At 43.4% G+C, this 12,394-nt stretch overlaps 1 protein-coding gene across 1 annotated transcript in view; it reads right to left on the bottom strand.

Annotated features, from left to right (window-relative positions):
- The window catches only part of LOC146644605 (low-density lipoprotein receptor-related protein 1-like), a 78,710-nt gene that overhangs the window by 23,747 nt on the left and 42,569 nt on the right, over positions 1-12,394 (bottom strand). Inside the window, exons 19-41 of the mRNA XM_085394852.1 lie at positions 12,301-12,381; positions 12,047-12,214; positions 10,811-10,993; positions 9,884-10,081; positions 9,498-9,743; positions 9,020-9,217; positions 7,796-8,000; positions 7,481-7,645; positions 7,006-7,250; positions 5,300-5,431; positions 4,118-4,345; positions 3,731-3,905; positions 3,405-3,499; positions 3,130-3,279; positions 2,890-3,030; positions 2,652-2,780; positions 2,432-2,563; positions 2,219-2,353; positions 2,001-2,130; positions 1,742-1,868; positions 951-1,102; positions 740-864; positions 190-564 (exon numbers count right to left, since the gene is read on the bottom strand). Of these exons, the coding sequence (XP_085250978.1) occupies positions 190-564; positions 740-864; positions 951-1,102; positions 1,742-1,868; positions 2,001-2,130; positions 2,219-2,353; positions 2,432-2,563; positions 2,652-2,780; positions 2,890-3,030; positions 3,130-3,279; positions 3,405-3,499; positions 3,731-3,905; positions 4,118-4,345; positions 5,300-5,431; positions 7,006-7,250; positions 7,481-7,645; positions 7,796-8,000; positions 9,020-9,217; positions 9,498-9,743; positions 9,884-10,081; positions 10,811-10,993; positions 12,047-12,214; positions 12,301-12,381 (3,915 nt within the window). The remainder of the gene's footprint in view (positions 1-189; positions 565-739; positions 865-950; positions 1,103-1,741; positions 1,869-2,000; positions 2,131-2,218; positions 2,354-2,431; positions 2,564-2,651; positions 2,781-2,889; positions 3,031-3,129; positions 3,280-3,404; positions 3,500-3,730; positions 3,906-4,117; positions 4,346-5,299; positions 5,432-7,005; positions 7,251-7,480; positions 7,646-7,795; positions 8,001-9,019; positions 9,218-9,497; positions 9,744-9,883; positions 10,082-10,810; positions 10,994-12,046; positions 12,215-12,300; positions 12,382-12,394) is intronic.

Here is a 12,394-nt window from a genome sequence, read left to right as displayed (position 1 = left end):
TCTGCTGACACCGTAGAGGGGACAACATTCAATTATTAATGGAGAGGATTTAAAAAAATATGGCAGCAAAGAGCAACGCAGCAGAAATATTTGTCAACAGAGGTGGGGAAGTCTTAAAAGCAGCAAAACGTAAGGTTTTCCCGACGCTTTGACAGAAACGCGAAATGCATCTGATGACCCCGCACTTACTTTCCACCACGATCTTGCGGTCTGTGCCGTCGTCATTGATCTGCTGGATGTTGCCAAAGTGAATGTCGCTGAAGAAGACGCGGTTGGCTCCCCTCCCTCCCCCGCCATGGTAGTCAAAGCTGAGAGCGATGACATTCTTCATGTGATCGGGATCCTCGAACGGCTTAATGGGCGCGTTGAGGTTTGTCTCGTCGGACAGGTGGATGCTTTTCAGGATGGTGCGCTCGGAGTACAGCAGGTAGCCGTCGTAGTCACGGCAACTTTGGTTGTCCTCTGCCAGCATGCCATGAGCACAGGCGCAGGTGCGCTCCCCATTCCCACGGAAAAGACACAGCTGTTCACAGCCGCCGTTGTTGTTTTTGCAGACGTTCGAGCCTGTGGAGAGAGTCACACAGTTTATTAGCATTGCTGTTACACGAACACTGAACACGGTTAAATGCTAAAGGTGGCGATTCATTTTGTCATTATTAGGCAGCTGCCATCTTATTAGGACATTTTCAACAGTAAAAGCAACTTTTTTAAGCTTATGATAATATGTGTTTGTTTTTACCTGTCTGTCTGGCTCTATTGAAGACTTTAATATCTTTGAGCTGTACACCGATGCCTGTCCTGAGCTGCACAGCATCTGTGGCGTTGTCTTTGCTGCCTCTCTTAATGGAGCCATTAGCATGGGTCCTAAAAAAACAGAACAAGAATAAAACAGTCAGTAAATGAACACTCTTACAATATGAAGTATTGTTCAAAACAACATAAAGACTGACCTGTCACTCCAGTAGATGTACTCCTCAAATACAGATACAGCAAACATGTCCATGTTGTTGTTGCCCAGAACCAGCTCCCTGTTTTTTCCAGTCTCCAGGTTGATGCGCTCGATCTTGTCTGTCCTGGCATCGCACCAATAAAGCAGACCCTCCTGAGCACAGGAAGTAAAAAAACAACAACTGTGATTATTCAGGACAGACCAAAATCCTAAGATTTCAGTTCAATTGAACCTGTATTTGGGAAACCAGTTAGCTGATAACCAGTTTGTAATGTAAGCTTTTAGTGAATATCAAGTGAATTTAGGTGAGTCCGATTTAAAAATAAATTCTCATTATTCTTAAAATATTATTACCATTTACATTAAGAAATGTTTAAATTATAATTTTAAATATCTAACAGCTTTTAGGCTTTTAATAAAACTCCCAGACTGGATAAGACGCTCCAAAGAATAAAAAAGGTTTAAAGATCCTTTTTTAACTTTATTTAAAAAATGAATCCAAGAGAAAGTCCTTTCAAAATCTAAAGAATGTTTTGGATAGATATGGATTAGAAATGATCAAATGAGAATGTTGTCTCACTGTATTTTAATTTTTACCACTTTAATATTCAAAATAAACAAAGACCTTTTTGGCATAAGAAAGAGCATCCATTTAAAGATCAGCTGATCAACAGTCCAGTCTCTGGAAGTATCTATCACAGTATAAATTAGCACACTAGATGTTGGAAACACCCTCTATTAATAAAGCCAAGTGTGTGAAAGATTTTAAGTGCGGTCAGTTGTTGTTCACACCTCATAATCAATGGAGATTCCATTTGGCCAGCTTATGCTCGCATTGACCATGACCAGCCTCTGGGAGCCATCCAGTCGTGAGCGTTCAATACGAGGATACTGACCCCACTCAGTCCAGAACAAATACCTGCAGCCAAAGAAGCAGGGGAGTATTTGAAACTTTAGTCAGAGGAAGAAGTATGCTAAGGAATACACGCCAAGTAACTTAAAGCAGCATTATTACAGAAAGCAAAATGAATCTTCTGGCGAGGAGCCTTACCCTTTCACTGGGTGGACAGCTATGGCTCTGGGTTTGTCCAAGCCCTGGGAAATGACAACATAGCGGAAGGAGCCGTTCAGCCTGGCCACCTCGATCACATCAAAGCCCTGGTCAGTCCAGTAGATATTTCCTGTAAAAGAACACGTCCATCAATCAGTCTGCATCTTTTATCTCTACTCAAGCAGTTTAATTTTGATTGTCATTTTGCATGACCACACCTGCTATCCAGTCAACAGTGATGCCCTCCACCCTGCCAATACCGTTGGTTACCACATCTTCCCTCCACGTCTGATCCCTCTTGGCTCTGCTGATGGTACTCAGACCCATGTCCACCCAGTAGATTGTGTCATTCTCTGAAGACCACACAAAAACGGGTTTAAAAATATCACTCAAGCTGGGTTATCTATTCGACGTCCCTTAGAGTCACTCACCAGCGTGGAAGTCGATGCCAACAGCCAGAGAGGTTCCAGAAACCGGCACCAAGGCATCCGATTTGTCTGCTGGGTCGAGAGGAATTCCTCTGATTCCCTCGTGAACAGAGTAAAGCAGGAAAGAGCCCATGCCTGCTCAGAGAGATTAGGTTATTGATTTCTCGCCTCACGATGCACTTCTCCCAGTTTTCCTACTCTAGTTACTGTAGCTGTGTCTTACCTTCACAGGACTGTTGGCCCGTCTTGAGGCTGTATCCGGCAGTGCACATGCAGGCCCTGGTTGTCGGAGAGGTGGGCAAACACAGCTGTGAGCAGTCACCATTGTTGTTACTGCACAGGTTGACACCGGCTAAAGAAAAGATCAGAGGAACAAAGACAAACATTTTCTTTACTAGTATTTGCATTAAATGCAGGAGACTTTACATCCACTTCAGAACATGTAACTCTTTTTCTGTTACCTTTCTGCACATCCTCATCATAGATCCTCATGTGCATCATTGGGGAGGTGTTGTTTCGCAAAACTTTCCAGTTTCCTCCATCCTTCTTGTCACATGTTCCTATCTGGTCAGTTCCCTGATCGGCCCACCACAGCTTGTCTCCTACATAATTGATGTAACCAGAATATAAGCCAACAGAAAAATGATAAATATACAGAGGACAAGGATGATAAACTTAAAGTATTACACTTTTCTTCTTACCCATAATAGCCAGCGCAGTCGCTTTGGTCAATTTGCCTTTAACACCTTCAAGGATCTCGAGTTTAGAGCCATCCAGCTGACAGCGGTTAATGGTGCTGTTTCCTGAGCTGATCCAGTACAGCTGCTCCTTTTCATAGTCAATAGAGAGGCCTGAAAGCAAATAAAAATCATGCTGTTATTTATGTATAGTACATATGCTACACTAACATGTTTGTTCTGGGCTTTTACTCTGTAGAGAATCTGTATTATTTACTGATAGGGGTACATCTGCTCACCTACTGGTCCTTTCTGGTTGGTGAAAAGTGTGGTGCGGTTGCTGCCATCCATGTTAGCCATGCTTATACTGTCACCGTCAGTCCAGTAAAGCTTCCTGTGATGGGAGTGTGAATATTATGAAATATGGAGAGAGGCAAGAAGAGTACAGTACTAAACAAGGATAAAGTAGATCAAAGATTAAGACTAAACTTGAAGGGAATAAAAAAAAATAACCTAGAAGTAAACAACAAAAGAAAAACCTTTCAATCTTTAAGTGAGTAATATTAGGAGAAATAACTGACATATTAAACTGAATGCAGACATATTAAGTGCCGGGAACACTCACCCAAGCAGAGGGTGGACCACTAGACAGTGGGGCTTGTCCAGTCCCTGGATGACGGCATTCTTGAAAGATCCATCCAGTCTGGCCACATTGATCTGCTTCTTATTGGCATCGTAGCTGGTCCAGAAGAGGTTCCTGGACACCCAGTCTACTGCCAGGCCATGGGCATTAGGAAGGTCTGCCAAATTTCAGAAGCAAAATGAAGCTTTGCAGATTTTTAGAACATGCAGCGTGCTAACAAAAACTGTTTTTATTTATCTTCCCAAACCCTCTTATTATACTTTACAGCGAATATTAAATTATGAGCCTTATTTTTAAAAAAAAAAACCAAAGAAAAGCAAAGAAGTAAATAAATCACGGACTGACGGATATTCCTGAGACTGTTCTTACCAGCAGAGACCACAGTCTCCACCCCTGTGCCATTGATGAAAGCTCTCTTGATGGTCTGTGTTCGCACATCTGACCAGTAGATCCGATGCTCCACAGCATCATAATCCACCACTGTCGCGTTGTCTACATCCGGCACGGTGAAGGAGATTATGTAGTTATAGTAGGGGTTGTCAATGTCAACACCTCGGATCTCGATCTGACGAGCGTAAAGAAGGAACTTGCGAGACTCTGGAAAAGAGAAACAAACACTGGATGAGATGAGATCTACTAAAGCACGTTATTCTAGCAGGAATGCAAAACTAGAAAGAGAGGAATAAAATGCATATTTCAGGCTGTTTTTTTTTAACATGTAAAATTAGACATGTCAGTTTTTCCAACTCCAATGTTGGAAATGAAGACGTCAGGAAAGATTTAGAATGACTTGAAGTTGAAATTTCATATTAGGCATAAACACCCCTTTTTCAGCTACATACATTCTAAATAAGGAATTAGGCAGGGTTAGGTTTTTACTTCTTATACTTAAGAGAGATAAAATATCACCTGCTAAACTGAAAATCTGCATAATCAGCATAAACAACAAATGATTTTAAGCACTGAATTAGAAAGTTTGGTCCAAACTTATTTTATTTGGTTCAGAGTGGAATATAAGTGCTTAATTAAAGTTCTCGTTTTAATGTGCATCCAATTATTTTTACATCTAAATGGCTCATGTTTGGATCATTTTTGGAGAAATGCAAAAATATGAGGTGATGAAAAAGAGAGCGTCTGCACACATGTACAAAAATTCCCCACAGCTACCCTTCGAAACCATCATGAAACCCACTCGTGCAATCAAACTGCAACGAATGAAGACTTCCCTTCATCTTCAGTGACAGGATTTTATATGAAATTACATGGAACTGAAAGCTAAGAAGGGAATATGGAGCAAGCGGAGGCGACGTAATCAGATCTTCTATCAGAAAAGATATCCTGTTCAGCAACACGGCTCACCGTAGCAGTCAAAACAATTGCATGAAAAGATTCCAGCAAACACAAAGCCCCTCTCTCCCTCCTTGATGAAATGGATTATATGTGACAGCGCTGTCTGTATATCCTCCATCACAGCAGATTTGAAAAGGTAAGGGGAAAAAGAATGTGGGTGATGTGCGCTTTTCTGCTGTGAAACAACGGGTCTGTCCTTACCTTTGCAGGTGTACTTGTCGGGCTGCAGCTTCATGAGGTGAGGACAGGCGCAGGAGAAGGTCTGGTTAAAGTTGATGAGACACAAGTGGGAGCAAAGGGGTTTACCGTCAGCGGGGGCACATGGGTTGGGGGCTGAAAGGAAGGAAAGGAAAAACATTAATTTGGATGTTTCAAGAAAGCAAGAGAGACAAAAATGCAGATGAGATGTGTTTTGTGAGAAACACAGGAAGAGGAGGCTCACAGTGAGCTTTGAAGATTTCAGTGAATATAATACTAATAACTCTGCATTGTGGTGTTACACCGAGACATGCTGGAGCCTGCTTGTGTCAGAGGAATTAAATTAACCTTTTACTCTTTATTTATTGGCCTTTAAGGTAATTAAGTGGGGGGGGGGGGGGAAAGATTTGTGCCTTAAGGAGTCCACAGACTGCGTGACTATAACAAACGTATAAATTCATTACAATGTGCATCATTCAACTTGTGCAGGACATGAAGTTAGATGCATGGAGACTGTACAGTGTAAGAGTGAGATCGTGGGTTGCACAGCTGCAGCTCCTCCACTATTTGCTTCTGAGCTACTTCCTCTTGACAGGATTGTGATAACAGCTGGAGAACTCATTGTACAAACAAGGCTTCTTCTGCTACAACTCAGCTACACATTCTTCTGCATTGGAATTCCAAATATTTTGTTTTCCATTTTTATTTTAGTTTAGGTTTTAGTTTAGCTTTTTTCCCCCACAATAGCACCATAGATATGGTCAGATTGCCATTTCATGCTGCAGTCATTTCATTCACATAGGCAGCAGCAACAGTCATGGTGTGAGACGGTCATCCTAAATTCTGGGCTCAGGCTATCATTCAACATAAAACAATTGCAAATTTCAAACTGTGACCAGTGTATGAAGCAATATCATCACAGTTATTTTACACTGGCTATTATTTATCAAGGACAGCCGAAACAGACATAGTTTAAGACAATAGAAATACCCCCAACCCTCCAAGGGCCAAGAGCAGAGTATAAATGTGTGTGTGAAAGGGTAAAGGTGGCCTGCAGTGTAAAGTACTTTCCCATTTCCTTTGTCTTCCAGGTCTGTCAACCCAGCTTGCTGCTTCGTCACTGTCATAGTTATTGGTTGCAACTGTCAATCAACAGTTTTGTCAGATCCCTCTTTCCCTGTCACCAATTACAGACCCAGTGCCTCTCTACTGCCCACATACCCTTGGGATCCCCTAACCACTGGCTACTAAACAAGGTGACAGTGCGACATGGCAAAACGCTCAAAAATAAATCCGACGACCCTTTTGCAATCTTGTCAATCATGCGTGTCTGTGAGATCAGATCAACATATGACATTTAAGTTGCAGGGGGAGGATTTTATTTCCTACCCGGCCCGTGGGAAATGCCAAACAGTGAGGTGACTTTTTGATCAACAAGGCAAAAGCGGGAGGTGTCCAAAACGCTCACAGTGTGAGGAGACAAGAAGTCTCGCAGGTCTAAAAGGTCAGCTGTCTTGGGGGAACAGGAGCCATGAATAACATGGTGAGCAATGAACTGTGAGCTCGCCACCCTTCTCCTTAGAGTTACAGCCCAAAAACATTCAGCCATGCTGACAAGCAGGGGTAAATGTGTGACACAGTCGCTCTGCCTATGCAAGCATGTGTTTCTCTGTGAATGTCTATGCCTCTTTATCTGGTATGCTACATACCCTGGGGTTGCCTGGATGGGTGATAGACCTGCAAGTCAAAGGGCTGCGTGTTGGTGCGCTGCACCACAGTAACGTTGTGTCCTGTCCATTTATTGGCTTTGGCCAGAGTGTTAGTCCTCCAGTCAGTCCAGTAGACCTCGCCTCCGTACATAGTGACAGCAAAGGGGTGGGACAAATACTCATGACCCCGCAACACTTCAATCAGCCCCGAGCCATCGTACATTGCTGAGTAGATAGCATCCGACCTTGAGAAACAACAGAGAGATGTATAGTATGTAAGAGCAGAGACATATCAGGTTAAGTATGTTCATGTTATTTATTTGCTCTTTAAATGTAGTTTGTTGTAAGCAAAGAACAAAACACTGGTGTAGCAGCCAGAGATGAAGAAAACTGAGCGAGTGGGTGATGGAATAAGCAAGTGGGTAGATGCGGTGCAACCTGAGCCGTATATTTAGAATCTAGTGGCAGATGCTACCTGGCATCAATCCAGACAATGCGTCTTTCCATGTAGTCCACAGTGAGTCCGTTGGGCCACCCACCACTGCCGGTCTCCCTGTGGATGGTGCGTCTGCCTTCACCGCTCATGGATGCTGCCTCAATTCTGGGCAGACTTGCATCCCAGTCAGTCCAAAACAGGATACTGGTGACAGAAAATGATCAATGTGAGGAGGGATTTTACAGATGTGTACAGCATCATCGCATGAGAACTGGTTAATGAAAGAAACAGTAGGATGAATATATCCATCAGATATATATCCAAGTTTGGAATCCATCCATATATGGTTCTTACCCATCTCGAGGATCTAGGGCGATGGCCCGGGGATGCTCCACTTCGCCGGCTAGCAGGGTCGTTCTCATGGTCCCATCCAGTTTGGCCACCTCAATCTGGTCCAGATTGCTCTCCACCCAGTAAATGTTTCCTGCTATCCAGTCCACAGCTAGGCCTTCTGGAGTAGCCAGCCCATACTGGATCACCACCTCAAAACTGGTCAGGGCTGACCGGAGCAGAGAAAATCCGTACGGAAAATTTGAAGATTTTTATTTTAAAGCTACACATCAAACATGACAATTTTATAGCATGTGAAATTTTAATGCTAGCAAAGTTTTAAGAATGGGGGGGAGCATGGTTTGTGTTACTTTGACTAAAAGAGAGAGAATCTCAAGATGGCACATTTATCACAAACACCCCTGAAGACAAATCAAACCCCACATCTAAGAAAACACACAAGACCTCAAACATTTGGCTTTAGTGCAAACTAAGTGCAAAACCACAACTTGTGATCAATCTTTGGCTCCGGGTTAAAGCACACATGTCTTAAAATGCCTTCCAGTAGTAATTAGAGCGAGACGGGTATGTCTTTGCAGTGTGCTTGAAAGAACAGTGGAGTGATATCTGCCTTTATGTGTCTTTGTGTGGGCCAGGGTTCCTTTATTAAGGCGCTGGCACTACCCAGTTTATGCCCACTACTTTGGAGCTGCTGAAATGACCTACTTAACAAGCAGCAGGAGGTGATCTATGAGCTGGTCACAATGTTCCTGCTCAGGAGCCTTGTTTTAATGTTAAACTTGGAGGGCTGGGAACTGGAACAGCAGTGTGTTGTGCCTCCTACGCTACATCAGTGTTTTGGCTGCAGTCAGGCACAGCAAGTACTGAGACAAATAGGAAGAGACAAAGCCTTCCGTGTGCCCCCTTAGTGCTGTGCTGAGAACACAATTTGATTGGCGAGCAGACCTGGGTTTTTGGAGCACGAAAGGCTGACCATGACCTGCGGGATTTATTCAGGGTCACAGACCACCACTGCTGACCACAGCCTCTTTGAAAAAACAATTGGCTCTGAGAAATTAGAGCGTATTTGTTCAGCGGAAGTTAATTTCCACGAAATGCTCGGTCAAAATCACGATTTGCTTATGTAATCACCACCTTGCAAGATTTTTGTTTTACTTTAACAAAAAGATTATAAGATACAAAATCAGAGCAAAAAAAAAAAAAAAAGAACACAACAAGCTAACTCACCTCCATTTTCAGACAGTTTCCCACGATAGATCTTGTCCTCCACAACATCAGTCCAGTACAGGGTGCTCTGGTTGAGGTGGAAGTCTAAAGCAATGGTGTTTCTAAGGCCTGGTACAAGCACACTGAACTCTCCTTTATGAAGGTCAATCCTTCTGATCTCATGGCGATTGGAGAAGATGATGAAAGGCTTGAAGGGATCTGAAGGAGAAAAGAAATCTCACTCAGCAAAGCGTACGGAAAAACCAAATCCCAAATTCACGAAAACCCCACGTTGGTCATGGATCAAATCCTGTCACATCTCACACATTTGCTCCATATAACATTTCTAGTTATAAATATGTCAAAATGCTGGCTGCTCAGCCTTCTGAAGAAACATTATTAGTGGAGTAAATCCTCTAATAGTTTAAAGCAAAGTGAGACAAAAATCTCTACAAGACAAAAGTCCCTGTTTCTTGGGGGGTGGCGTGGGGGGGCTTACCGGTGCTTTTGCAGCTCTCCATGTCAGACTCCAGCTCCCAGCCCTCATAGCAGGAGCACTTGACACTAGATTTCTCCTGTTCACACTTCTGGCTACACTTGAGATGTTTGGCGCAAAAGCTCTGGATGTGGCAGGTCTTGTTGTCAGCTCCCAGCTCCATGCCCAGCGGACAAGAACACATGAAGCCTTCCCCAGGAATAATGCTGCAGTTGTGACTACAACCCCCATTGCCCAGCGAACACAAGTCTGCAGGCAAGAAATAAAATGAAAGGGTTGGCGTTTATCCAGAAAGGTGTTTTGAATGTTAAATTGTAAGTTAAATCACAACATAACATTGAACAGATGTTGTGCTTTCTGAGTTCAAAGTTTTTCCAGAATATTCTCACCACAAAGTTTCTCATCGGAACCATCCGGACAATCGTCTGTGCCGTCACACAGCTTCTCGGGAGGCAGACAGATGGAGTCGTTGGTAGCGCACACGTGGTGAGACAACTTGCACACCAATGCCTCGCAGTTGTCCTCATCCGAGTTGTCCTCACAGTCACTGTCACCGTCACACACCCAGGCTTTGCTGATGCAGCGAGCTGAAAAACACCACAAAATACTCATTTTTAAGCTTGTGTCATTTAGTTAGCGCACCGTTCAAAAATACATTTTGGCCAATGCTGCTTCGGCACTGAGTGGACAGAATGATGATCTTCTTTTAAACTTGTACATTTTGTTTGAGCACACTAAACGTCACATCTGGAAGCTGTATTTGTGACATCGCAGCTGCTTTGACAGCGAATCGTGGTCTAACTTGCAACTTGTCTACAAAGTAAAGAGTAAGTCTTTTAGATATTTAGGACAAATCTTATATGTAGCAGTTTTGAAATAAATAAAAAAAACAGTTAATAAATTAAGTTTATAATAAATTTTAAGAATCTCTATTTAACTCACATTTCTTGTAGGAAAATCCAAAAATCATTTATGAGTGAAAGCACTGCTATTTTACATCACTGCGTACGTCTGGAGGCAATCTCTATTATATTCCTCTATTAAATACAGTTTACAGTTAAATACAGTCACATCATTATATTGACACAAGCACAAAAAACAGTGATTTCCAAGTTCCAGTTTTTATGTAATCCTGATGACAAAATGGAAACCAGTGGCAACAGTCGAACATTATCCATGACAGTCAGTAAATCTTCCACTTTCTCTTCCTCCTGCGATAAAGCATTTCATTGCTTTCTTGCACAACAAATAATCACATCTTTTATTCATACTGTCCAAAAAGTTCACCCTTAACTAGCATCTGGCAAATTCCTCACCAGAGTCCCTGCAGCTGAACTTGACCGCAGGGTCACAAGTCTGAGTGAAGCCCTCGCAGTTGCTCTCATCGCTCAGGTCCATACAGTCTGTGTCGCCATCGCAACGCCAGCGCTTGGGAATGCACAGGCCGTCCATGCGACACTGGAACTCGTCTCCGTGGCAGCCACCTGGAGGTCGGGTTGCTAGAGAGACAAAATGTCATAGTTAGCCAGCAAAAGTGATGATGTGTGCAGAGAAGCAATCAAACACGAACAAAACAGAAATCACAGCTCACAGCTACAAAGACCACACAAACAGATGCCCAAAAAACAAAAGCAAAAAAACTGGGATGAGAAAGAAAAGGCCGTTACAGTCATTAGTTATTGTGCAGGTATCCTGGGATGCTGGGTGACAACCTGACTCTGAGCCAACCCAAATAACAATAATACACATGGCTCACTGACTGTAGCGGAGAGATTAAATGCATCGCTGCAGAAACGGCACAGTGACATCTCCTTATGACAGCGTTCGGCACAGCTAAATAAAACTGGACTCCTCGCGGCACAGGACCACAATATATAATAGGGGAAAGTGATGAAACCGTTTTATTTTATTTCACTTAATAACTTCCAGATGGCAGCCAAGAGAACTCGCAAACACACGCAGCCGGGCACACACAACAGAGCACAGATTGCTCATTAGACCAGCAGGTCACGCTGGGCCCGGATTTTGCATGCTGGGACTTAACAGCATTTCGGCATGGATCAAACGGTACATACAACATCGGACACTCACAGTTCACAGGAGCTTCTAGGCAGAGCAAGGCTAAAGGTAATTGTGCAACACTGAGATGTGATGTCGTTCATATGAAAAAGCAGCACACCCCGAGGAAACACTCCAAACATGTAAGTTCATATCGCTACAGCACAGTCAAAACATCTGTGCTAGTTGCACGACACCATGAAAGAGTTATGAGATTTGTTGTCTAACCACAAAACATAGCAACAGAAATGGATCAGAGGAAGCTGGAGAGCATGTAGGGGCATGTGGAGTACAGGAAGTGGGATAGGGAGAAGCTAAACATGTTGTGACATTGTGACAACCCCTTTATGAGTGCAAATAGCAACCTGTAAATATAATGATAGCATCTTTGATAAATGACAACGAGAACCTGACTCAGCTACAAGACACGAGAGCAGACGCTACCATAACAAAAACAAGTTAGAGCAGGACTATTTCAGTTTGAGCTAAATTACCTTGGTTGGTACAGTTGGCATGAGTCTCGTCACTGTAGTCTCCACAGTCATTGTCGCCGTCGCAGGTCCAGTATTCTGGGATGCAGCGGCCGCTGTTACATTTGAACTGGACGCTGGAACAAGAGTGGCTGCAGCCTGCTTCGTCGCTGCTGTCTCCACAGTCATTGTCTGTACATCAGCGCACACACGCAAGATTTTTAGATTGGATTCTACAGTACAGCGTGACAAGTGGGGAAGGGAGGGATGATACTCACCGTTGTCACAGCGCCAATTTATATTGATGCAGCGGCCATTGGCGCAGGTGAACTGGGTGAGAGGGAAACAGGTTGGATACGCTGCGGAAAGGGA

This window comes from Rhamphochromis longiceps, linkage group LG20, assembly GCF_057381845.1.
Source record: "Rhamphochromis longiceps isolate RC_006_pf linkage group LG20, R_longiceps_female_GT1.1, whole genome shotgun sequence".
Classification (NCBI taxonomy): domain Eukaryota; kingdom Metazoa; phylum Chordata; class Actinopteri; order Cichliformes; family Cichlidae; genus Rhamphochromis; species Rhamphochromis longiceps.
Note: the sequence above shows the minus strand (reverse complement) of the source record. Positions and strands in the feature narration are given on the sequence as shown.